Genomic DNA, 26,417 nt, shown 5'->3' with positions numbered 1-26,417 from the left:
ATCCAGCACAGGGGAGTGCTATAATTAAGAATCAGTTTTGAAAGGCTGTTCCCTCCTTGCTTAAGGCAGAATAAGGCTGTGTGTATTTTGCAGGAGATTATAAACAATTCATCAGCTAAAACTAGCAGTAAAAAGGGAGCCCCACTTCTTTCCTGTGCTGTGGTTTGTACCACAAAGACTCAGTGTTTTTAAATCACGACAGAGCTCTCAAAAAACCTTGAAAGCGTATTGTGTGTGCATCACTTTGGCTCCGTTCGGAATAGTCTCACCTCTAAGGCAGAAGGTCATGGATTCGAGTTCCTTGCCCGCCCTTGGATTTAGCTGTCTCACAGTAATTTTTTTTGCAGAAAACATTTTAAAATAGAATCATGAGGGGAGAAGAGTGAAGCTTTGTGTCTGTAGCTGTATTGCAAGATGTTCAGTTATGAGGGTGATGTGATAAACCACTGCTTGGACTGCCCATCTCTGCTCAGCAGGCAGCAGCCCTCCAAGCAGAGAGGAGAGCCGTAGTGTTGTGGCAGCTGTTTTTACCTCTTGACAAAAGGATTCCTAGTCTATACATCTGAGTGCGAGTGGCTGCTCCATGTCTGAAGGAAGTCTGCCTTTTCATCGTGCTGCCACAGGACGGGGTTCTTTGTGTGTGTGGTGCAGTGCAACAGCCAAACAATCAGAGAAGTCAGGTGATTTTACTGTACCTTTTGCTGCTGATCAGCAAGGCCACTTCAAAGCTGATTTGCAGAAACAGATGTCTGAAGCAGTAGGTTAAGGTTGTTGTAGCACCAATAAATCCAGGGGATCTCAGCTGTACAGATCAGCTCCATCCTGTGTCTGCTTGGCCCTTGGGGCAGGTTGCTGTCTCTGGTGCCCTGAAACTTCCCCAAGTAAAGAAGATAAAACTGATTTAAGGTTTAAACTTTACAGTTTATTGTTGTTTTTTTGTTTTGTTTTGTTTTTGTTTTTTGTTTTGTTTTGTTTTGTTTTTGCCAACAAGAGTATGACCTTATGAAGTATTTGTTGTATTAACTTACTGGAATCTCACTGGCTCTTAAATGCAATTTGATTCTCTTTTAGGAAGAAAGGAAAAAAACAATCTTTTACTTTCTACTAGTTTTATAGAATACTCAGAAAGATTTGGGCTTATTTATACATAATGGAAGCCACGTAAGGAAGGAGCATCTAATTTAATTTGATCAAGGGTTCTAGGTAGCATAGTTGCTCACGACTCCGTTCTTCTCTTGAGAATAATTTTGCCCAGTAATGTTCAGTTTCTGTTCCTGTCATATGAAATGCAAATGCTCCTTTATGGGTGAATTTCTTTTGTTGAGTGATATTTGTTATACCTCAGTAAAGCTCTCTGTGTTTTCATATTCCTCTCCTGTTCTGCTGCAAGGCAGTTCTGCCACAGGAATGTTGCAGCTCAAATTTTCAAAGTTAAAGGACTTCTTAAACGGGGAGTTTACATGGTGGGGATCAGTGGTGCCAGGACTTGTAGGACCACTGTGACTTTGCCTGACAGTGCTTATGGAAAACTCATTCCTAGGACCCAAGTTATCAAACTGAATCTTTTGAGCAGAACTTTGGCCAAGATACCTCTGGCTAACATCCGACTGACATCTGGGAAAGGTAGATCTGTCCGTGTAAGATTCTGGTTCTTCTTGTATGTTCACTTGCCAATTAGATTAAATACCTACCTGCTCTTGATTATTATTTTTTTCAGATGGCCAATTAGTGTGGGTTCTACAGAGACTATGAAACTTGGGGTGAGAAACAGGGGATAATCCATCTTGTCATGGCAGGAATGTTGATCCTTTTAGTCACATCTGGGATTCCGGTGGGGTGGTCTGTGCAAAGCCTGAGTTGGTAATAGTCTGTCAAAACCAGGGGTAATAGCTGGGCTAGCCAGCTAGCCTGGGAGGGAGGTGTCTGCTTGACAGATTTCCCTACTAAGATGTGGTCTATTCTGGGAGAAAAAGATTGAGAATCCTTCCCATAGAGTCTGGCTTAGTAATATTGACTGAATGCAAGGCAGAGGGGAAAGGAAATGGTGCTGCTCTGGAGCACAGTTATCCAACTGTGTGAAATCAGTGTGGGTGCTATTAAAATGCCATCTTCCTCTCCCTTCCCCTTTCCTTCCTCCCTTCCTCCCCCCTCTGCTGTCAGCCTGGCTGAGGAAAAGTCGAATAACGTACGACTGTGTTCCTTGGCATCACAACTGCAATTTCCCTTTAGGGGCTTCAAACTTGAGAATGAGAGGTTTTAAATCTTGCTGATTCGTGCTATTCCAGCAAGCATATGTGTGAGGAGAAGGAACAATAATAGTTCAAAACAGAAATCACAAGTGAGAAATCATTGCCACTAACTCAGGTGTTGCAGAGGCCAGTGGAAAAAATCAGACTCTAAGAAAAGTAGGAAATAGCTTTGTTTAGAGCTGGGAAAGTTAATGAGAATGAATTAGAAAGTGCTCTGTGTGTTTTCAGCCTCCAAGGATTTGAGCAAAGTTAGAGGAATTTATTTACTGATTATCCAGACTATACAACTGGCAATAAGATTAAGTGAGGAATTTTGGAACATGCTGACACTTCTTATTTGCATCATTTACTATGGAGATCATTTGTCGGTACTGCACCAGGTCTGTTGTGAAGCAAGGCTTAGTCTGGCCCAGTGGAGACAGCTCTGGTACTTCTCATGACTTGGGGGACATGGGGGTGAAAACAGTTCAACATCCTCTTTTGCCTCTCAGAGCGGAAACACCAATGTTGTCTAGGTGCTTATCAGTGGGGAGTTTCAGAATATTTTACTAGACATCATCAATTATGGAAAACAGTGCAGTTCTAGGTGACACATTGCATGAGATCAGCTAAAAATGAAAGGCGAGGCTGTAATTAATAGAGTCCCTGCACTGGACACTGTACAGAGCTCCTCCACTGCGAGGCCTCCCCCAAGTCCTTCCCTTCCAGGATGCAAGGAGATACACGTTCTGCCCTGCTCCTCTCTGTATTCAGATTCATTTAAACCAGCCTGGGAATCTGGAAGAAATGAAGGAAGACCATAGAACAGGATCTCAGTACAAGATCTAGGAATAAAATTGTGATTTTTATTCTGATTTTTCTCCCTTCTACCTCTAAAATGACCACATCTGTGAAAAGCACACAACTCTTCTTTATACATAGGCACAAGAAGTCATAAGCTATGTTTTAAATGCATAACTTTGGGCACATTATTTTTCAAGATCTGCCCTCACCAATGCACCATCCACACACCGCACACTTATTGTGCCTTATTCTAACCCCATGAGGTAGTGCACTCCTCCAGCCAAAGCTGATGCACTGTTGCTGGAAAAAGGAAAGCTCCCTTAGTCACCCTGTGTTGCGTGGATACTGCTAAGCAAAAGACTTCAGTATCAATAATTTCTGCCAATGTTCTGAAGAACTGTCATTTAAGAACAGTTTTGGTAAGGAGGAAAATAACAAAGCTGAATGGCAAGGTGTTATTTCAGTCTTCATGGGGACTCTTTCTACTCCCCTGAGCAGCACTGTCAGTGCCATCTTCTCTGGTAGAAGCTGCAAGACATCTATTTGTTTCTGTTTCCAGGGGAACTACAAACCACCACCAGCAGCCCTAATCCTCATGTCTGGCTGATGATGGCACCCCCTGGTTACCTTCTCCAACATCAATCTCTCTTGATTCTGCTCTTTTTACAGATAATGTCCACTGCTGCTTTAGGCTATTGTCTCTGGGGTTTGCTTCATGTGCCATGTTACAAAAGTACAGTTACATCTTCTGAACTGATGATCACACTCGGAGTCTTCATCATCATGATCTGAATTCCCGGGTAACTGAACCACCATTCAAGACTTCACAAGGCCCACTGAGCTTCTTCTGCACTAAAATAATGGCAGATGCTACATCAGTGATATCTCCCGTCTATGGATTTCTTTTCCAGTGTTCTCCCATAAATATGAGACACTTCATCTGTTGTTATGACAAGGAAATTCTTTGACTGAAAAGTTTGCAAATTCCAAAGTTGTATTTGTTTTATAAACAAAGGTGCTGTTTTCCTTATGCCAGCCTCTTTCTGGTTTTGCTTGTCCAGCAGCCTGTTCTGAAAGGCATGAGGCAGCTGTTGGCCTGGAATCAAAACTTGCAGTGCAGGGAGGGTTATGTAAAAGTTCTTTGTGTTAGAGATGTACATGGCAGCAAATGCTGAAATCAGAGCACAGATTCTTTGAGGGGAGATTGCTATTAGCGGTGATGTCTGAGCTTTTCACTCTTTATTTATTCAATTTTTGTAAAGAACAGACAGTAGGGTAGAAGATATTGCTGTTGTTTTTTTCTATTATCAGAAATGCTCTTTCTTGTTGTAGCGTTGCCAGCTCATAATGTCGTGCTGCTTTGCACCTCCTGTCACCCAATGGATGGCAGGGTTGCAAGAGGTTGTCCAGCTCTTTCCCCTGCTCCAATGCAAGATCTCTGCTCCTCTGTTTCCTCCGATCGCTCTTAAAATTTGCTGTGAATTTCCGATACTGTAACAACTGAACTTGGATATATAGTACTGATTTCATAATAGCAAGACATTGTTGACTAATATTCTGTTTATATTCCACTGCAGATGCAGCTCCCTTTCTGCGGAAGAGCTACTTAAGTGGCCATTCTCATGCTGAGTGTTTATAACTGATTTATTCCTAAGTCAAATATTTTCTATTCATAATGGGTTTCATTTAGATTTTAAGCTGTTTCTCTAGGTCGTTGTGAATTCTGGTCCTGTCATCTCACACATGCTCATTCCCTTGAGTTTCTTCTCATCTGTAAGCGTAATAAGCATAGGCTGTAACCCACCATCCTGAGCATTACAGCATTAATAACCACATTAACTAACACATCCCATATGAAGTCCCCTTTATAAACTTTTCCAGTTTGACAGTGAGCCACTGACAGCTTCTCTATGGAAATGTTCACCCAAACCAGTAATTGCAAAGGGAGCACACTTCCTTTTATGAAAACGTCATTTGAGATGGTGTCAAAAAGCTTTGCTGAAGTCTGAAATATGTGGCATCTGATTTTATACCCACAAGATCCAAATCTCTGCTCTAAAAGGAAATGGGACCGAGTTGACGTGATTACTTGACATCCTCGTTGGTCGTTCCTTGCCTCTTTTTGTTGAGTACTTTGTTTCACAGTCTTACCAGAAGCAGACATGCCTTCATTCCCTGCCTCTTGTTTTTTAAGCCTAGAAGAACTTCCTTGAGCTGCACTGAGCTGAAAAAAGGCTCAAGTTTACAAAAACTGCCCTAAAGGCTTGCAAACTGGAAGACAAAAGTTACTCCAAACGTGTCATAGTTCTGGTAATATATCATTCCTTTCAGTATCATAGTTTCACATCAGATTCTTGATTGAAGGAGTCAGGGAGAGAGCCTAGCATAGATTCTGAATGTTTGGGATCACTGAAGTTATGTAAATATCTGGGGACCAGCATGTGGATTCAGCAGAATGTTTCAGCTCGTGGTCTGTGCTATACAGTGTCTGCAACCACAAAGAAGAATCCAAGTAGATGGTTTAAGCTAATCCGGATACTCAAATGCTTCTAAATCAAATTGAGCTCTGTCGATCTTCTGCATGGGTGTGAAGTGAGACAGACCAGGTACAGGGGAAACCTGGATGGTAACCTGCATGTAGAACAGTGAATGAAAGCAGTGCTGCTGGAAGGGGCAGCCTGTGGGTAGGACAGGAAAGGCAGCAGCAACTCACAGTCAGGAGATGCTGAAAGCATGAAGAGAGTGGCAGTTACACTCTCTGAGGGGAAAGGACGGCTTCCAAGCTACCCAGGAGATGTTCTTTTTCTGCTGCTTGCTTTGTTGTACATACACAACAGCAGTGTATTGTCATTTACTTGTGGTTCCTTCCAGTAAGAAAACCTCCCTCCATGAAGCTGTCATGTGGTTTCAGAAGCCCTCTGGCAAAAGACACACTGTGTGCAGCTGAGGGCACATTAGCTATATTGCATATACAGCATCAGGCTGCACTGAGGAGAGAATATCAAGACTCAGTTGAAAAGACTTAGGAGAAAGCAGGGGGCTTTAGGACAAGTGTGACTTTCTGAGTGGTGCTGCATTAATGAAAAATCCTGCTTGGACAGGAGAAGATAAAAGCAGATTTTGTGTTCAGCAGCTGTGAATTCAAGTGTAAATATGAACTGGTGGGAATAACTCATTTTCAGGTGGTTGTTGTTACAAACTCGCATCTCTAAATGAAAGATATGAATGCTGTTTCTAAAGGATTGGTTTCTCACAGTAGCCGTGGCTTCATTTCGTAGCATGCGGAGCACTGCTTTGCTGCTGCTTTGGCTTTCACCCTTTCATCAGTCACCTTCCAGCCTGCTTCCCCTAAGTCATATTTAATTGAATGCCTTTTTGATTACACAGAATTGGTTGATACAGTGTTCTAATGAAAATGCTAGACAAATGCTCCTTCTTGGAACTGACATCAGGAATGTTATACAAGACATTCTTAAATATGCTGGCAGCTGCCCTGAATGTAATGAAATCATGGAAATTAGAAGTATTGCTCTCTGTGTGGCCAGCTCAGGACTGTTTTCAGTGCATTATCCCACTTTACTGTGAATTTCAGAAGGAATTTGTTCTCTTGGATATTTCTTGAGACACTCTTCACCAGCCTTATGATTCCCCCAATCAGAACAATTATCCTGTTGTTCCGAGGTACTGTTCCTTTGTTTGGATTGCATATAATTTCTCGTGCCTCCTTCCCTTTGCACCACATTCAGTCTTTCCACTTGCACCAAGGAGTTTACAGTCCTGAGAAGACTGGTAACTTTTCTGGTCAAAATGCATCCGTAGGCTGAAATCCTTTTCCCACTGCAGCTAACAGTAAAATTCCAAACTTAAGGGGTTTGAATTTCACATGCAGATTTTAGTTATCTCTCGTGTGATGTTTTTAGCATAGAGGAGTGGTTGTAATACAGTAGCATGCTGTGGATTTGGTGTTTTGCTAGCAGCTTGTCCTGCATGGCAGCTAATGAATGGCGAGGCCTTCTGCAGAGCTGAAGGAAGACAGATTATTTTCATTCCTTCAAATATAGAGAACTTAGAAAGGAAGGACCATCTCTTTACTCTCTGTGGCAATGTGTCCTATATGTAAATTAAAGCACCATCCTGGCTCCCACATTACCTTCTTCTGTATATTTTTTCTCCTATTTCTTACATCTAGTTTTGTGTATTTTCATCTGATATTCAATTTAACTTTCCACAAAATAAAAATCATTTTATTTACCTGATTTTTAGCTCTCATTTATTCCATAATTTCTTTGCTGTAGACTTCAAAAAGCTCCTAAACTGACTGCAGTTGTGTTGGTTTGAATTAAAAATATTCTGTTCCTGACAAAAGTTGTTAGCAGTACTAAGAGTCAATCAAACAAAACCAGCCCAGGTTCATACACTGAAACCTAATGCTTTCCTATTGGGATTAGCAAATTGTGGCTCAGGATGAAGAGCACTGAAGGGGGACAGTGGTTGCCCTCCCTCTTGGGAATAGTGGCACTTAAACCATTTGCTGGCTTCTTCCTTTCCTGCTCAGCATGCTGATATCTCTTGGCTTCCATTCCAGCTTCTGCCAGCACATTCTGCAATGTGTGCAAAACACTGCTGTGTTTTCAGAATGCAGAGTGGCAGGCACTGGGCTGAAGGATGTCTGGAACTGGAGTCTCTAACTCCACTTAGAGACTGGAGTCAGAGTCATTGTGATGCTCCGGCAGAAAACCAGCATTTCTGAGACAATGAATGAAATTCTGAAAGAGGGAATGAAGATGGAATGGGGTGCGTCCATCACTTGTATCTTGTTCTGATGCCCAGCATTAACAGGCAACCTCATAATCAAGTGTTGGTCTTGGCACAGAGAAAAGCTCAATGATTTTCATAGGCATACTGCAGTAACAGGGAAAGCTGTTAGAAGCAAACATCTCTGTTGTGTGTAGTGCGATGTCAACACTTGCATCAAAGTGCTTGCTGGCACGAAAAGCCTTCAGTTGGGGTGGTAGGTCAGGAGCTTTTGTAATAAATTACCATAAAGTCATGTAGATCAATCTCTTTAATTTTTAGAGGAAGTACATCAACAGTATGAAATCAGCTCTGTTATGGTTTCAAACAAGAAGTATGATCCACTTTCTGTAAATATCACCTGTGTGCTTGTACATAAAAGGTTAAATGTTTGCAGACATATCGCTCTTTGCCTTTAAGATCAGAGACAAATTACTACTTTTACTTTACATTCTCTTGATGAGGATAATGACAAACATCTGTCACTTTGCTGCTTAGCCAGCTAAGAATCTTACTGCAATCTGTAATTTAAACAGAGAGAAAGAAAGAAAAGGTTAAAGAAAAACACAGCAGCAGCAGAAATAAGAATACATGGACAAACTGTGCTGGGTATACGCAGCAAGGTACTCCAAGTCAGGTTCAGGGTAATTGTGGCTCAGCAAGGAGAGGCCTCTTTGGTGCCATTTGCTTATCCAGCTCCAATGGGCTTTTGCTAACAGACTGGCTACCAATTCCAACTGATCGAGGAGTCTGTAAAGGACTGGTGACGTGCAAATTTTAGCCCAGTGCTATGTTGTCAAAGGAATTGTGCTGGTAGTCATGTCTGGCTGGTATATTACTAGTTTTTATTAGTACTTTATTAATTTTTGCAAATAATTACTGTTGTCCCATGCTGTCCACAGAACAGGTTTAGATTTTAGTTTATGCTAGCATGGCTAAAGTGCTTGTTGCCTTAGTTTTCAGGGAGAAGTATTATGTGTCAGAGTTTGTGGAAAGGACATTGCCCTTTTACTTCACAGGTTGAAATTCCATTCTTTTGGTGTCTTTTAGCCTCAGAAAACAGTTTGATTATTGTCAAAGTGTTACTGTTCTTTTAAGTTTTCCTGGGTTTGTACAGGCTAGACCAAAGCAAAGCTTTTAGCTTCCAGTTAAAGTTCCTCATATTCTTTTTAATTGGGTCACCTATTTACATACAAAGACTTTTTGTTTTTTTCTGTCTGGTGGTAAAGAGATCTCTAATATATAAACCAGCTTATGTTATGAGCATTGGAACCAATGGTGTTTTTGCTGTTATCCTTCATAAATCCTTAGCTTCGATAGGTGCTATTCACATCTAACAAGTCTGAGGCTGAAATGCAGAATTTGTCACAATTGAGTCAGCTCTGGGTAGCAGGGAAGTTTTTTCCCCATAGGAGGGTAAAATTCAATATCCAGACTTACAGCACTGCTTTACTGCGTGAGTCAGACTGGCTGGGTGTGGATGGTAAAAGATTTGACATTGAATATCGCAGGCGGTGATCTGAAATAGTTTCTTGGGGTTTCATTTACCTTCGCACATCTTCATCCAAAGACCTCCAGACATCCTTTGTATGAGTTGTGTTACTGGTTTACTACAGTGTCAGTCCATTTCTTTTCCCCAATATATTTCCAGTTTACTGTAATTGGGAATATTTGATTTTTCCTTTCTTCTTCCATGCAGACTGAAAATGATGAGAATGGCCAAGCGGACAATTTTTCGATGGACCCCCAGTTGGAGAGACAGGTGGAGACGATTCGAAATCTGGTGGACTCCTACATGTCTATTATCAACAAATGTATCCGAGATTTGATACCGAAAACAATCATGCACCTTATGATCAATAATGTAAGTACCAAACATGGTTTTAAACTGTTTTAATGCCTGTCAAATCTCTTTGCACGTGTACAAACATACCTCTTGAACAGCGCAGCAACAGCAGTACAAACTGAGGAGAAGAACACGATCCCATACATGTCACGCTCCAAAACAAAATGCTCCATTCTTCTTTAGTAGCACAAAGTCCTGCAGCCTTCTGAAAGTCTGGCACGGTGCTAATTCCAGCATGCTGAAGGTTGAATTCATGTCTTAATCAGAATATGTTATTATTTAAAGGTAAATCAAGGGTCTTTTTTTTTTCCCCTTCCCTGTTACTGATATGGCAGGAAAAAGGGGATCGGGAGCTCCATCTCCATCTAGGCAGTCTGCAAAAGGAGTGGAGGAGTGCCTCCTTGATTTTCAGTCTGTAGTCCTTTGTCACAGTTTCTTAAAGCAGTTCTTATATTATTTGTGTTTCTTTATATTTTTGGAATACCATTTTCAAAGAGTAAATCTGGAAGCCTTCTACACTGCTGTTTAGATAAGCAGATGTGGTTGTTTGATTTATTGCGTGTGTCTTTCTTAGATCTGAAGATTATTTGGTTAAAGAAATGGCTTTGAGATATCATTGTTATTCCACTGTGCTAGAATCTCAGCCTTTCCTTTTTGGCAGAGTACTGAATGGACCTTGTTGAACTGAGCTGGCTATTAGAGCCATTGCTGCCATAAGAATTAATGTGGAGCGCACGGTTCCTGCTAGTTATGGGCAGTATCTTTGCCAATCAATTGTTACAAATACGAGTGTGTTGTAACACAAATCTGGTAAGAAAGGATTGTTTACTTTAGACTTGAAGTCACCTCTGTTTTTATGCTGATTAATTTCATTAGCCCTGTAGAATTTGTGTTTCACCTAAGAGGTAAGTGGCTGGACAGGAAATTTCGTTGGCCGTTCCAGAGACATGCAATATGAGTAGAATTTTTGGAGGAGGGTAAGAGATACTCTGTCAAATGCTTGTAAGTTTATGGAAGTCAGACTCCAAATTATGTTCCAGTCATGGCTGAGTTTTTGCAGAAGAGCACAGGAACAATGGAGCTGCCTTTTTTTTTCCTCCACCTGAAATCAGACGTGGTCTGGAATTTATAAGGTGAGCATATTCCCTCTGCTCTTTCCAGGTCATAGCTAGCAACTTGCTTCTTCCTCTTTGCACAACTTCAGCGCCTTTTAAAAGCCCTTTTTTTTCAGCTCTCATTTCATGAACTGCAGAGTTGTTGAGCAGCTCCTTTTGGAAGTTTACATTAAATTTTCTGCCACTCACCTCCTCATATGGAATAGTTTAAGGGTCTCTGAAGTGCCTGCTTTGCTCAGAAGGTTCTGTACTTGCAATCTCATCAACTGCTAGAGTGGTAGAAGACTGCCATGTTGGCTGACAGTGGCGCATAGAAACAGCGTACTTACCACATCATTCACCTTTCAGTTGACCTCATAGCCCATGGATGTGTTTGGACTTGTGAGTGATCTGACAACTGTGCCTCAATCCTAGAATTTAAATTCATGGCAAAGAGTCAAAACTTTTTAAAAGACTGTAAAGAACGAGACTGAAAACTTTAATGCACTTTTTTTTCTTTGCAGCATAGGCAGTAAATACCATATTAAATATAATAAATAGGATTTTTTCAAAAACTAGAGCTATTAAAAAGGGAAATAAATGCTTGAATTAAGATTGCTAAAGCATGTCAAAAAGTTGTTCAAAGACCTGGAAAGTAGTAGAGCTGTGAGGGAAGGTGGGTCCCATTAAGTAGTGCATGTGTTCTTTGGAGTCTTTAGCAGTGCAACCTACTCGCTAGGAGTTAAGTGAAAATATCTTCCCTTCCTGTAGCTGATCATAGTCTGCACTTTCTGTTGCCTTTAAAAGTCTGGAAACAGATTGATCCCAAGGAATTTGTTTCCATGACAATTGTTACCTCCCAAGTCCTCCTAGAACTTCCTTTCCATTTTGTGGGCCTGTAAATGAGTGCTTTTAATTCAGAGGAAGTATCAAATTCAAACTCAGCATACAGAAAATAATTAGACGCTGTCCCTAAGCATGTTTTGAGGCCTAAACCTAGACTGTTGTATTCCAAATGCATCCTTTATTCTTCCCTTAGGGGTGGATTACCTTAGAAGAAAATACATTTACCACATGGAATTGCATTGAGTTACCATTAGAAATTCAAACATGCACAAACAAAACACACATTTCAGAGTTCTCAGCATCAGTTCTTGATGCCTTGGTATCGCAGATTATTCAAGAGGGGTGGTCTTGGAGCAGGTACTGTATGCTCCATAACCAGCATAATTCACCTCAGCTGAGTAGAAAAACTCAGAAGTACTTGCTACTACCTACCTGAAGGAGTTAATTGTCTGAGGTTTTTCTGCTGCTTATAGTCTGCCCACTGATAGATCAGAGTTCTTTGCAAGCCCACCTTACCCCATTCTCATTCTGCAGGGACAGGGCAAGCTTTGCAGTATGGGTGTTCTGAATGCTGGCTGTGATTCACGCTTGACTGCAGGCCTGAAGTCTGTAAGGAAAAACATTTTAAAACACTGTGGTGAATGTTTCTGTTTTCTAAAAAGGTGAAGGCTCGTAAGTGTCACTTTGTCTTCCTTTCCCAAGCCAGAGAAAGTGACTATTTAGGAAGACCTTCCTCTATCAAGTAAGGGAAGGAGACTGACTCAAGAACCATTCTTAATATGATAGTCTTCCTTTACAGAAGAGTGCAGGGAGCTTCTTGAGTCTGTGCGGGTGGCAGGCAGGGATCTCATGATAAACATCACAGGATTGTTTTACTTTTTTCCAAAGAGATACTTGTGGTTTAGAAAAGCTTTTACAATCAGCTCTGGCCTTAATCTAATTTTAGGACTTCTTTTTTTTTTTTTTTTTTTTTTTTTTAAGTGTTGCCATTAAAACGCTCATTTCATCAAGTAGAATGTGATGCTGTTTAACTGTGATATCTGTTTTTAATGTGGAGTCTTTGGCAATCATGAGGAAAGTAGTGCACTCTGGCTCTTGATCAGTACCATCTACTGAAAAATAGCATGAGACTCATGGAAAATTTTTGCAGGCTCTGCTAAGACTTTGAGCATCCCCTGTCATACATGAATGGGAAATGACAGCCAAGCTCAGTCAATATGGGTTTGTTTCCCCATAAGATCTGTCCTGACCTGCTCACTGTTTTGCATGATTTGCACAGCTCGACTGCCCTTGCTGGCCTTGTCTGAATGCAAACATTGCCATAGACTCATCAGGATGTACATTGTTGTAGCTGACTAGCATAGACCCACGTGCAAATTGGGCTCAGGTTTATGTAATCAGAATCGTGGGAGTATATTATTCGAAGTAGGATCTCCAGCACAAAAAATATCTTTAGAGAGCATGAAACCAAATGACAAATAGATCAGAACAGCAACACAGGGCTCTACTACAAGGATTTAGTAGGCCAGCAGTTGGTCTGTTTATCAGTCTTATTTAATCAGAACACCTCTGGCTTTTTATCTTTCCTAATGTGGCCCAGGTTTCCATAACCAGGGCAGGCATAGCAGGAAATCAGTATATTGAATCAGATTACTTGGAGTCTTCTTCCTTCAGCTTGAACGTGTATGGATGGGATATTTAGAATCTGGCAAAGTTGCTGGAGATGAAAGGCATCATTTATAGCAAGGTACTCCATTGCTAAGATAATAATAATTGACAGAGATGCTGTAAAGCCTTAAAGTTCCCATTCTCAAGGGAATTTAGTATCTGGTGTTTTTGCTAATGGCTGTCATTTACCTCTGGGTAAGCCATTTAGAATTACAGCAAAATACCAGCTAACTTCTGGGAGCCCTGGAAATTAATTGTAAACACAAGTTTCACCTTAGAGACAAAGACCAGCGTTAACTCCAGCCATGTCTGATGTCTAAAAGACAGAAAAAGTCTGCAGTCCACTGTGGAGGGGCTGCACAAAACTGTCTTATTCTCAGATGTGAATAGTGATTTCAGAATGTAACTTTGTCATTGCTTTAAACCCATCTATGTGTAGACAGCTGCTAAAATGTCCAGTCCATCCCTTTCCAGCTGCTCTGCCCAGCTGTATGCCAGCCTTTCCTTGGATCTCAGTTCCCCCCCAGGCTGCTGCACCATCAGATCATTCTGAGTTCAGCATTTTCGAGTCCCTCATTGGATCTAACAAAAAGCTGCACAACCAAGAATTGATGTAAACTAAGCAGCAGGAAAAACAGATTCCATTGAGATAAGCCTGTCTCCTGGTTCTGTGGATCACCCGCTATCCTTGTTCAAAGCTCCATTTTCAGTTTTTATTGTTGTTTATTTGTGCATTTGTTTTGCTCATGAAATAGGTGAAAGAATTTATCAATGCTGAGCTCCTGGCTCACCTGTATTCTTCTGAGGACCAAAATACTCTAATGGAGGAATCGGCTGAACAGGCACAGAGGCGAGATGAAATGCTCCGCATGTACCAAGCTCTAAAGGAAGCCCTAGCGATCATTGGCGATATTAGCACTAGCACTGTGTCAACCCCTGCTCCACCTCCTGTAGACGATTCTTGGCTTCAGCAGGCCCGCAGGTAAGGTTCTTCATTTGCGTTGCAATGAGATTTAGGACAGACAAACAATATGTATAGAAATACCAGACAAGATGTGTCTGTTAGAATACCTTCATTGGATTTACAGCTTGTCTGATGCTTCAGATAGCAGCCACTTCTGCCACCAAATAGTTTTGATTCCTTCACTGCAGAAATCCCACCTGTCTCTGCAAAGTAACCCCAACTGTGTATCCACAAGGCTTTTTCTTGTGATCTTTTATTAAACTTCAGACCTTCAGGCTTCATGTCCCAGCAAATCCTTTTCATGCTCTTTGACTGTATCTCTGCTTTTTCTATCTCAGAGCATGCTGTCTATGGGAATGGTACATGTTAGATATAAATATAGGTCTGGAACTAGCAGCAAAGGGGATACAAAGTTTTCACCTCTTTATTTTTATTTTTATTTTTATTTTTATTTTTATTTTTATTTTTATTTTTAATAAATGAAATATTCGCACTATATCAAACATCTTCAATCTCTGGTATTTCACTAGATCACCTCCTCCAAGTCCCTCAACTCAGAGGAGGCCAACACTGAATAATCCCCCCACAAGACCTTTATCTGGCCGAGGACCTGCTCCTGCAATCCCATCTCCAGGCCCTCAGTCAGGGGCTCCCCCAGTCCCGTTCCGCCCAGGACCGTTGCCACCATTTCCAAGTGGTGGTGAAGCCCATGGAGGACCTCCCCAAGTTCCTTCTCGGCCTACGCGGGCTCCTCCCAGTGTCCCAAGGTAAGATGTCTCGGCTTCCTGCTGGTGGGCATGGTTATCTTCCCGTAGCATAACAGACAGATGCTGTGCGACCCAAGAAAGTCGAGCACTATTATTGAGTGACTCCTGTAAGAAAGCACAGCCGTGTATTCCTTGCAGAGAGTCAAAGGTGTTCTGAGGGACTGATTACTAGCACAAATAAGACTTTTTGGATAGTTAGATACTTTTATTCATGGCAAAAACCATTTTCCTGTCAGTCAGTTTGAAGAAACCAGATTCCAGTACATTAAAACCCCCTGTTCTGGTTACGTGGTATTGTGAATACAGGAGTTGTTCTCAGAGACAAGTCCTCTAGACCTCCACCAGAACATGGGCAGTGGTGCAACAAATGGCTCTCTTTCAGCATTTTGAGTGCTCACCAAAGGAAAGAGCAGATCTTTAGGGAAAGAACCAGAGCAAGGCCTTGTGGAATTGGTGGAACAAACTGATGGGAGTCTGATTTTTATTCCACAAGGCAAATAATTTACAGCCAGTTGAAAACAGTTTGCAGCTGTCTAACAGCGCAGGTCACACAGCACAATGTTTAGTTAAGGAACAGGATTTTAATGATCACATTGTTTCCTTTCCTTCTAACAAATTTGCATTTATCAGTGCTTTTAAAAGTAGCTTTTCATGTTTTATAATTTGGTGTGGCATTAACCACTTTTTTAATATAAGTTATATGAAAAACATGTCCTTAGTATTTATTTTCACTATGACATAATGCACCTAATCACTCCTATATGAAAAGCTCTAACTCCTAGAGCTTCAGTAACTTCCCACATTACGAGAGGCATGAGCACATTAGGCAATGCTGGAACAAAGGGCTTTCTCCAATTTTAATAAATTAACTGTTATATTAGGCTTAGTCACAGTTTGGAGAAAAGCAAACAAAAAAATCGAGTTAAACAGAAACAAAAAGAAAATGTGTACATTCTCAATCCTAGAAATAGTAATGAAAAATAAAACTGTAATCTGCTTTTGGAGAAAAAATACTAAATACTTTCTTTTGAATAAGTGAGATTGGTTGTAGCTGTCAGCGACTCAAATGTGAGGCCCAGTTTTTCTAACATCATCATTTATATATTATACAACACAGAGATGCATATCACGCTGTTTGAGGGCAATTGCTAGTTCTGAAGTTGAGCACTTATATGTCATTATGATCATTATAATATGAAAAATAAATCAGTTAGAGAGGGTATATCAAATGAATGAAGCATTCTTATCTATTTTCTATGAAAAAGGAGTTGCACTGCCTAATTGTGAAAGTCATTCTTTCATCTTAGCGGATACTCCATAGCTTGCAGTAGGGAGAAACACCCTTTCTGGGTACTAAACTTCACACTGGAAAGAAAGAACCCCAGGTGGGGTTCCCCACTGGGAGAGCTCGAAGAGATGTTCCCACTGTGCCACAGATGATGTAGACAGGAGGTCCGGCGTTTCATCAGTTGTCCTACTGGAAAGAACCATAGCTCTTCGGTGTCTCTCACCTTGCATTGTGTCCGTTGTCCTGCCTGGCTGTGATTCTGCATGAGCATTGCTTTCCTGAGGTGGCTTGCCAAGAGCATGTCTGATGGTCATCTCTTTATGCTGAAGTGATAGGTGGAATGGAGGCCAGAAAGGAATTTCCAAGCTCACAAAGACACTCGGGTAAGCAGCCTGCAAACAACTCAATTCACGACAGCCACTGGTGGCAGGCAAAGCAGGGCCTGATAAAGGAGGTCAGTGCTTTTAAAATGCTGTAGCTGGATGCATAATTGAATGTACGAGTGCCTGACATTTTTGTGGAAAAAAATATCTGCAATACACATCTTCTGGACTGGATCCTAGTGCTCTTTTTTGAGGGCTGAAAGCCTCAGACATAAAAATCTCAGATACAAAGGAATGCAGGAAGGGTTTGCTGTTGTGCTGAAACTTCAGGTTTCTCCTGCTGACTAAACTCCAGGGGAGGAAATCCCAGGGAAGGGGCTGCAGGGGAAATCACCTGAGGGCGACAGTGTGGCAGGCTCCTGCACCTATTAAAAGTTCTTTTGAGCCCTGGAATTTCTGCTATGCTTGGTCTGGTTTCAATAACAGCCTTTGCAGGATCATAGGAAATTGACTCAGAAAATGGGTCTGAGATATTAAAAGGAAGAGTCCTTGAGGAAACTTCAGCTTTCTTTGTGATTTGTTTCTGAGCCGAGGCTCTGTGCTCTGATTGTGCTGCCACTGTTTGCTGCAGTGATTCCTTCAAGTGTCGGGATCTGTCACATCCAGGGAATAGGTCAGCTCCATGAACAGAAAGGCATATATTTAATCTTCATCCACCTTTCTATGGGAGCTTTTTGGTTGCAGTCCTATCACTGTCATATTGAGCTGAAAATCCTGACACGCAAAGAAATATAAGCATTCTATTTTCTCATGTTCCACCTTAAGATAAATAGGTCATTTCCAGGGATAAGATTCAGACCATCCTTGTTCCAATGAGAGGCTGAACACACATTTAGTTTGGAGAATTTGCTACTTTCCAGCGAGATATTGCCCATGCCTTTAAAGAAATAATAATACAACCAAGCCCCCTTCCCCCACCTTCCCCTCCAGCTTTTCATAGCATTTATTCAAAGGAATTGTACAGAAACTGTGAGCTTTCTGCATTTTCTCACTATTCTTTGCATACTGCATAGGGAAAGGAAAGCAGTTAGGGGAGCAGGAAATAATTTTCTTCCTTGCTTCGCTCTGATTCTAAAGCTGTTTTGGGTTATGTGCTCTGAATATTTCTGTAAGGAAACAAACTATTTGCATGATACATGCCTCTTTTAATTAATCCCACTTGAGGTGGGTGGATCTCTCCCAGCAAAGCCTGTGAGTAAAGGCCCCTAGCTTTGTTAAGGGCTTGATGCCAAAGCATATACGATTTGTGAAATATTCCCTGCTGCCAGAATTTAGATTATTCCCTCTCTCTCTTAAAAGGCTGCAGTCGTATTTTGAAAGAAACTGCAGCTGTGCACTCACTTGGATAAGACTGCTCGAAGCAGGCACTGGAGCCTCTGTAGTTACCACGATATGTGTTTGCCTGCCTGTTTGGGAAGCCTGATCTTGATCAATTTAGTTCTACTGTGGGATGCTTTGATTTATGACTTTTAAATGTCCTAAATGGGAATCTCAGCTTTGCCACAGGGAGAACAATTGAATTGGAAATGTTTTTCTCCTGGCAGCAGAGCCCCTGGTGTCAGTGAGGGTGGGATGGTGCTCCCCTTTCCTCTCCATCTCCTGCTCGGCAGCGCCCCTATGGCTTCATGAAAGCTTTCCCAACAAAGAACCGAAGATTAAGACTCACTTTGCCATTCAAAACCTGCTTGATGTGGACCTGCTTCAATGGAGGTCTTGAAGGGCTTCAGTGTCCATTCAAACAGACAGGACCATGCATACTTTTAAGCTCCTTGTCGTGCTCAGGGCTGCTGGTGCACGGCCCCTGGGGTTGGGGATAATCTTTACATGTGAGGCAAGCAGAGCAGAGAGAGAATTCATACCACACCATTCAGCAGTTGTCTGGTAATCTCCCGGCCACATCTTTTAGCTGTCTTCATACAATTGACTTCAATCCGCAGTCAACCAGCACAGAAGATGCTATTGTACATCTGTGTTTTATTGTTTCACTAATTGTATGACCTGTTGTGTTTGTAGCTAATCTGCATTGTTAGCCATCATTATGTACTTCTGCCAACCCACCATTTAAAAAAGTGCTTATACTTGATAGTAATTACAGTCAGAGAATTCCAGACAAAGCCAGAGGCACTGCAGAAAGTATCAGTGCCTGACATTTCCTGGTTTGTAGTCTCTGAACTCAGCTCTTTGCCAAACATCAACCATTAAGTCCGTTTCCCGGGACAGATTTTATGAATTTATGATCTTTCAAAACATTTAACATTAACACTGAACACTGCGCATTGAACAATAAGAGGATCCACTGCAAAAATTGCATTTGAATCCTCTTATTAAAGTCTCTCATAATGCATAGGCTAATAAGGCCAGAAGGGTTATCCTACATTAGCCTGGGCATCTTCTTCTTGCAGCTCTAAAAGCCTACTGCTATTTTTTTAATGGAATATAAATAATAATCAAATAGCCGTTGCTTCAAACTCTTATGGCAGGGTGAATAGGTGCTAATTTAAAAGTAATTGCATGCTGAGTTGGATGATCTTAGTCTGAATACCCACATGGAAGAGTACAGCTTTGTCCTACAGTAGAATTCATTTGTCCTCTCTGATTGTACCTTCAGTGAAGATGGTTCACAAGACATAACTGGTAATTGGGAATGTTTCTTGCACAGAAAGGGACAAAACTGTTATCTGAAGGGATTTCAAAATTCTGCTGAATTTGAAGGGCAAGTGGAAGTCAAAGCATAACTACTTCAGTTCTGCATTTTATGTCTGTGGTCAGAAGCATATTACAGCTACATGGGTGATGCAAAGCCAGAGCCCATCGCAGGAGGGAACATTGCTCTTCTGTAGTCAGTATGTTTCCAACTCTGCCTGTCCAAAGAGCCCCATATCACAAGACTTATGAGAATGTCAGTTATTCTTTCTGGGATTTCTGCCCTATGGGAAGACTTCCCTGTGCAATTTGTTACCGGTCTCATTTACAGTCCTTGTTGAAAGGCACACCCAGGAATACGCTCCTTTTGCTGTTGGTTGCTTTCAGCTGCAGATTATATTTCCCCTTATCTATTTGAAAGCAGCTAGCTCTGCTTCCCCCCACCCCTCCTCCACTGACTCCTTTATCACTATTTTGTTTTCCCCTTTTTCTGCACATCCCTTGCTGTCCCTTTCTTGACCATCCTGTTCTACTTCTTCTTTCACCTTCTCCCTTCACTTGGTTTCCTGCCTAGAACGTTTGTCTTCAATCCCCACATATTCCCTCCTTTCCTTCTCACTGTCTTCCGTTGGTTTCTTTCCAACTTATCTCTTCCCTGGCACCTTAGTAAATCTGTCTCCTGCTCCTTGTATTTCTGTCTTCTTTTAAAGCTTTTCATCCAGTTTTCAAACCATAAAATGCAATACCTGGCAATCTTTTCTAAGAGCAGCTCGATGTTAGTGGCTGTGACAACCTCTAGAAACTCTAGCTACACTGCTTACAGTAGCCGTACTGCGTGGCAAAAAGTGATTGAGGAGTATGGTCACCTCGCAGCTTCAGTCTTAACAGAATCAATGAAAGAAGTACTGTTTTGAATGAGGATAAACATTGGATGAGTTGGCCAGAAAGTAGGTCGCAGAAGCTTTTAAAAACATGTGACATATCACAATATAACAACTCCTGTGGTTTCATTATAATTCTTCAATGCTGTTCTTGTGAGAAATCTGGAGCAGTATTGGACAGAAGGGATTCTTCAGCAGCCTGTACTGAACGCCGTCAGAAACAGGAGTGTCCCTGAGTTTGCTCCAGGAGCTGCAGCGACGATGGCTAAGAGGATGGCTGACTCCTAGACTAGCAAAAGCATTTTGCTCACCACCTTCCTCCATGTGCTCCTCCTCCAGATGACTGTCCTGAAGACCAGCTAAAACGAAGTTCATGGGATGGCAGACACTGCAGCCTTGGTACTATATCTGCTGCCACTGAATCTCACTTCCATCGTCATCTCTCATCAGCCAAAGGCCCTCCACTTTGCATGCTGGAATTTTATTATGTGCTGTGTCTGGCAGTGCACCAGGGCAGTTGAACAAATGTTTGAAGAGTTGCTTGTTAGGTTTGATCTGTTTTTTGTAACTAACTGGGATAGTTTTGATGGTCTTTAGTAGCTCCTGAGCTACTTGCTCCAGAAAACTTTTTCAACAAAAACTGTTTTTAAAATCAGGTGAATAAGGAGAGATCCATTTTGTTTGGGACTGTTGTGAGTTACTTTTACAATTCAGCTATAAGAGGATCAGGCTGAAACGACTCTTCATTACAGAATCACAGAATCACAGAATTGTAGGGGTTGGAAAGGACCTCTAGAGATCATCGAGTCCAACCCCCCTGCCAAAGCAGGCACCCTACACCATGTCACACAGGTAGGCGTCCAGGCGGGTCTTAAATATCTCCAGAGAAGGAGACTCCACCACCTCCCTGGGCAGCCTGTTCCAGTGCTCTTAGCATAGACCAGTCCCGCGTGATGGAGAAGGGCAATAAAAAATTATGCAGGAGAGACGTAGACAGAGAAATAAGTAACGTAAAGAGAGCTTTAAGAAGTCATTCTGGGATAAAGCTGATCTTGTGAGTGCCGTCCCCAACCAAATACAGCTGAAGTCAGCTTTGAGATTGTCAGCAGATGAACTGCATGAATGAGTAATTTATTCAGTTAGGTGTTTTCAGTAGAAGTTTTTGGTTTGTTTGCTTTTTGTTTTTGCCTCCTTAGCTTTTTCTCTATCAATATGCTATTAATAGAAGGAAGTGGATTTTATTTTTAGCATCTCTCAACTTGAAAAAGAAAAGTAGAATCAAACAATAGCAAATGCTGCGTGCCAGAAATACAGACAGGAATCCAAAGATGTGCTTTGGTCTCAGTTATTCAGTCTCATAAAAGAGTAATTTAACAACATGAAGGTTATATGGGATTAAAGCAAGGGTGTTGAACAGGAAATTTTTGCCGTATTTGAAAGAGTGGATTGAATAGTAGTACATTCCTAGCCTTCCTTATGCTGCAAGAAAAAATGTATGATGTACTTTTAAAAAGAAAGCAATGATGATTTGAACCTCCTGAACCTGCAGGTATTTTGAAAAAGCTCTCCTTGAAGCTCTCCTGTGCCCACAAGCTGCATTGGATCATTAGTGAAAAACAGGGCACTCGACAGCTGCATTAACAAGATTGATATGGATAACATTAGTTGTTGTCATCATGGACAAGGAGAGGTGCTAGTCCAGCTGGAGGTAATAGCTGGGATGCTTGTCCTCTTTCTTGCCCTAAGGTAAGTAAAGGGGAGACAGACAAACGGGGAAAGGAAGGAGAAGTGTGAGTAGGAAGAATGAACAAAGTGAGCAGAAGTAGCTATGGCCTTCAAAGACATCCTATATGATGTACACTGACATGGGACCATGCAGCTGAATGCAGACCAGTACACAAGATTTAAGCTACTACATAAAGATCAGATGTTCCTCCTCCAGATTTTATGACCCTTCTGTTGTCTTCATCTGCTGCAAACGGACAAAGGAAGAGCTGCATTCGGAATGTATCACTCAGAACTCCTAAATCTCTCTTCTTCCACGTGGATTTTTGATCCTCTTCACCATCCTGACCTTGGATTTACAACAAGTTGGGACAGACCTCCTCTAATGTTTAGCAAGCTTGCTTACTTGATGTGTTTCCTGCTGACAGGCAAACAGGAACACGCTGTTTAGAATAATAGTCTTTTTTGGTTGCTCTGTTGAATTATTATTTTTGCTTATTCAAGCTCTTTTTTTCCATATGACACGTTTATTCCCTAAAATGACTAATTCCAAAATGCAGCGTGCTCTTAAATATACAAACCAGTTTGTGTCTGTGATAGATGTCAATTTGTGATGGTCAGATAGAAAATGCAGTTTGATTTGCAAAGAAGTTAATTTAGAGGAGCATCATCTTTTGACTTCTTTGCCTCTGAAAGGAATACCCGTATTACTTAAAACCACACGCTTTGGAACCAGAGTGATCTCAATGGTTTGGAATGGTGTTAGCATTTGCATTAATGGAGATTTGGATTGCTACTTTACGGTGCCTAGTGGAAGGACACATCCTTCCATTTGCTCGGTTTTTTTCCTTCACTGAAGAGAAATAGGCATCAGAGAAAAACACTTGCTCTAACTACTTGAACTTGCTCACACTAAACACAAAAAGTCCACTGGCAGAGTGTTGTATGGGTCGTCTGAAATAGTGAGTTTCAGCTATGCAAGTATTGGCAGTAGGGTCACAGCATGCTCTCTGTGTTTGTGGAGCCTGATACATACATGTTCCATTGGAGAGCGGCTTCAGAACTAGTAGTCACCTCTAATAGCATGCTGTGCATCTCAGTTCTCCCTTTGCTGACTTGCCCTCCAACAGGAATCCTCTGGGCATGCTTACTAGCAATGCTTCATGTTTGATACTGAAAATAACAGTTTTCAGTAGAGAAACAAATGAGAACTTTCAGTCTCTTGGACCCTTATGTTGAGGTAAGGAACCATCACACACAGGCGTTCCCCTATTACTTTCTCCTTTTGTCACCACTGAGGGCTGTTTCTCATTTCTGCCATAACATCTCTTACTGATTTCTGTCCGTGGCTCCTGCTGAACCACTCTTACTGTCATCCTTTCTCTGCTTTTCCTGTTTTCTTGTGACCTGGCACTAGTATTAAGTTGTTTTCCTCTTCATGATTTTTCCGCTTCTACTCAAGGTCTTACTGAAACAGAGAAAGTCATATAGAAGTCAGACGAGTCAAGGCACTATTACTCTCCCAAAGACAGGCCTAGGAAACGGGCTGCCTGTATCTCTGAATAATCACACCGATGAGAATTGATGTTTATTTCTCACCTGAAATAAGCCACTTCTCTGTTCTGGAATGACTCACATCCAGATTTTTATTGTCACCTCAATTAGAATCTGCCTGCAGTCAGACCTAGAGCCACTTAGAGATTTTTTAAAGACTGTTTTCTTGTTAGATTCTGCAAAAACAATAAGTGTCACATAACAGGGTATCTGAGGGGCCTGCGTTACAGGGAAACCGGGACTGTGGAGAAGGCAGAGAATAATGGACTTTTGTTTACAGCTTCAGATCTATAGGAATGTAGCATAAAATACAGCTATGTGCATGCCTTCCGCAAGTGTTCTCTGGTGGTCACAAGCAAACAAGAATGTAAAACGTAAGTGGAAACGAAAGCCTTTTATTTAGAAGCATGCGAGCTGTGCTATGAGAAGAGAAGCCATCTTCTGAGAACGGGGCCTCCCATGGTAATTACAGCTCTGCTTTACTGAAAGCATATTTTGTGGACTCTGTGTGGGGAGTGATAGTGCTCTGCAGAAGGCAAATGCTTGAAGAGCTCCCATATGTTTCTGATCGCATTTTAAGTCTAGACTTGCTTTATTTAGTTTTGTTTGCTCTGTATTTGCCTCGCTGAAGCTTTTGGGGACTTCTTTTAAAACTAAAAAAAAAACAAACAACCAGGGTGTGCTGCTTAGGTTAGAAATAAATAGAAAACTTTTCCTTTTAAAACAGTTTTTGCGTGGGGGTAAGAGTTACCCTCTGTTCAAAACCCCACTGAGCTGTTCAAAGGAGGAGTCTCTGCAGCAACATCAGGGAGTTATTAAATACATACTTAGTCCACAATTTTCATTGGTAAATTCTTTATGTCTGCTTCATGTGCGCTAGTTAGAAGAACTGATTCTTTCTGCAGACTCGTTTACTCAACCCTGGGGACCTGTGATCCCCTGCCCCTTTAGCACTAACTTTTACAAACACTGCTTCCCGTTTTGGTGTTTTCCCCCCCTAAAAATAAAGGGGGGGGAGCGGGGCAGGGGGGGCTTGGGGGGGGGGAAGGCAGGCAACTGAACAGAGTGGTAAAGGAGCCAGGCAGTGAGGCTTAGCCCCATAACTACAACACACAGTGAAAATGCTTGAGACGATACGCAAACAGGAATTAGTGCATTAGTGCCGTTTTTATAAGACAGAACTTTCTATGAATCCAGAACAGCCCTTTGCAGCCTGGGAGCGAGCAGCTCAGTGCTGCTGAAGGAATCACTCTGATAACACAGAGAAAATGCGCTCTGTGCTGTCTCACTGTGTCTCATCTTTTGGCTCCAGACTAAACATTTAATTGGGCTTAGTCACATATTTCCTCGCTGCCATGGCAGCCAGTGCAGCCGGACCTGTGGGGGGCTTGCTGTGCTGCGCCTGCCCAGCTGCACGTCCATGGGCAGGCTGCAGCTCCCTCTGCTGCTCTGCTTGCCGGCCTCTGCATGGCTGCCATTTGAAGAGGCAGGTAGTACACATTTATTTAAGCTTTGCTCAACTCCAGGCTCAGATAGCAGTTGTGCCAAAGCCAGGCCAGCCTTTCTCAGGTCTGTGCTTCGGGAGGTGCCCACTCTGTTATCCTGGGGTGGCAGTTTGCGTGCCAGGCCCTGCACCGCTCCATCACAGCCAGCCGTGATGGAGAGAGAGGCAGAGCCATAGGGGCAGGCTTCTTCAGCCCCTGGGGCTGACTTTTCTTGTGAGACAGACAGTTTTTGGGCTTGTCTGTTCCCTCAGTTTTTGCCTGGAGTTCCAGCTCATGCCATCATGACTGTGTGCTGGTTGCTAATGAAGACTGGGTCTCTTCCCAAGCTGCAGCTCTGTGCTGGGCCATGCCTGGGGCAGTGGACCGTGGCCCATCTTGTTGCATGACAGGCACGCAGACCCATAGGCTGCTCAGCAGACTGTGAATGGTGCTTTTTCAGGTCTCGCAAGCCTTGCCTCTTCCCAAAGGCTGCCCATGCAGGTGGTGGAGTCACTGCTCCTGGAGGTGTTCAGGAGTCATGGAGATGTGGCACTGAGGACATGGGCAGTGGGCATGGTGCGGGTGGGCTGACGGTTGGACCAGGAGATCTGAGTGTTCTTTTCCATCCTTAAGATTCCACAATTTCATTCTATGGAATATCTGCCACTCCTCTGGAGGGTGCTTCTGACTTACAGAGGGCACATCCTGCTCCACCAGCCACGCTGGGATCGAGGAAGCAGAAGGAAGCTCAGAGTAGCGCCGTTATGGGATGGAGAAGAGGAATGGGGGCTGAGGAGGTCTGTGCCTCACTGCATCCCTGTATGTTTTTGAACAGTTTTGGATTGGGCTTGAAGGAAAATAAAACATAATTGCCCAGGTGCAGCGGCAGCGCTGGGTCAAGGAGAAAAGAAGGCTCAGACCTGATTTTGATTCAGGTTTGGTTTGGGTGATTAAATGCAGGATAACCTCCCCCTGTGCCCTCCAGTTTCTGATCCAGCTGGGCTAAATAGCAATTTGACCAAATTACATTATTTGAACTCATTGTGCTGCATTCAACCTCATATTAAAATGCATGCTTTGGCCTGTAACTTTTGAATTTGATATGAAGACAGCTGTATGCATTTTCCCTTGTTTGTAAATTGTATACATATGATATGATGTTTTCAGTAAGCGCTAAACAATGCAATGTGAGGCATTTCAACAAAGGAATAATTTAATGCAACCCAGCAGAAAGGCAGAGCCTTAGAAGTGGTTCTTTATGAAACTACAAGTTTTGGAAATGGGTCCAGAAGACCTACACTGGAGCAACACAAGAAACAATAGTTAACACAGCAGCATTTTTTCTGTAAGAAAAATACACCATGAAGAAATTACATTTTGCCTATTTTGTTTAAGCTTGCTGATTTAGTTGAGCACTTGGGTTGGCATATTTTCTGTTTGCTGCATGT

General features: G+C 42.1%; 1 protein-coding gene across 16 annotated transcripts in view; it reads left to right on the top strand.

Moving 5' to 3' along the window:
- Positions 1–26,417, top strand: part of DNM3 (dynamin 3) — a 157,608-nt gene that overhangs the window by 124,466 nt on the left and 6,725 nt on the right. For 14 of the 16 annotated variants that reach the window (XR_014932546.1, XR_014932542.1, XR_014932545.1 and 11 more), the window contains 3 exons: positions 9,526–9,690; positions 14,036–14,262; positions 14,775–15,011. Coding sequence is in view for 9 of the 16 variants with exons in the window: in XM_085510919.1 (XP_085367045.1) it covers positions 9,526–9,690; positions 14,036–14,262; positions 14,775–15,011 (629 nt within the window). In the remaining 7 variants the exon portion in view is untranslated. Of the gene's footprint in view, positions 1–9,525; positions 9,691–14,035; positions 14,263–14,774; positions 15,012–16,628; positions 16,817–20,545; positions 20,661–26,417 lie in introns of those variants that run through there. The other 2 variants (XM_085510920.1, XM_085510914.1) reach the window with 2 other exon arrangements.

Source organism: Coturnix japonica, chromosome 11 (assembly GCF_054131305.1).
Source record: "Coturnix japonica strain WE chromosome 11, WE-NBRP24, whole genome shotgun sequence".
Lineage (NCBI taxonomy): Eukaryota > Metazoa > Chordata > Aves > Galliformes > Phasianidae > Coturnix > Coturnix japonica.
This window is presented reverse-complemented; position numbering and strand designations above follow the sequence as displayed.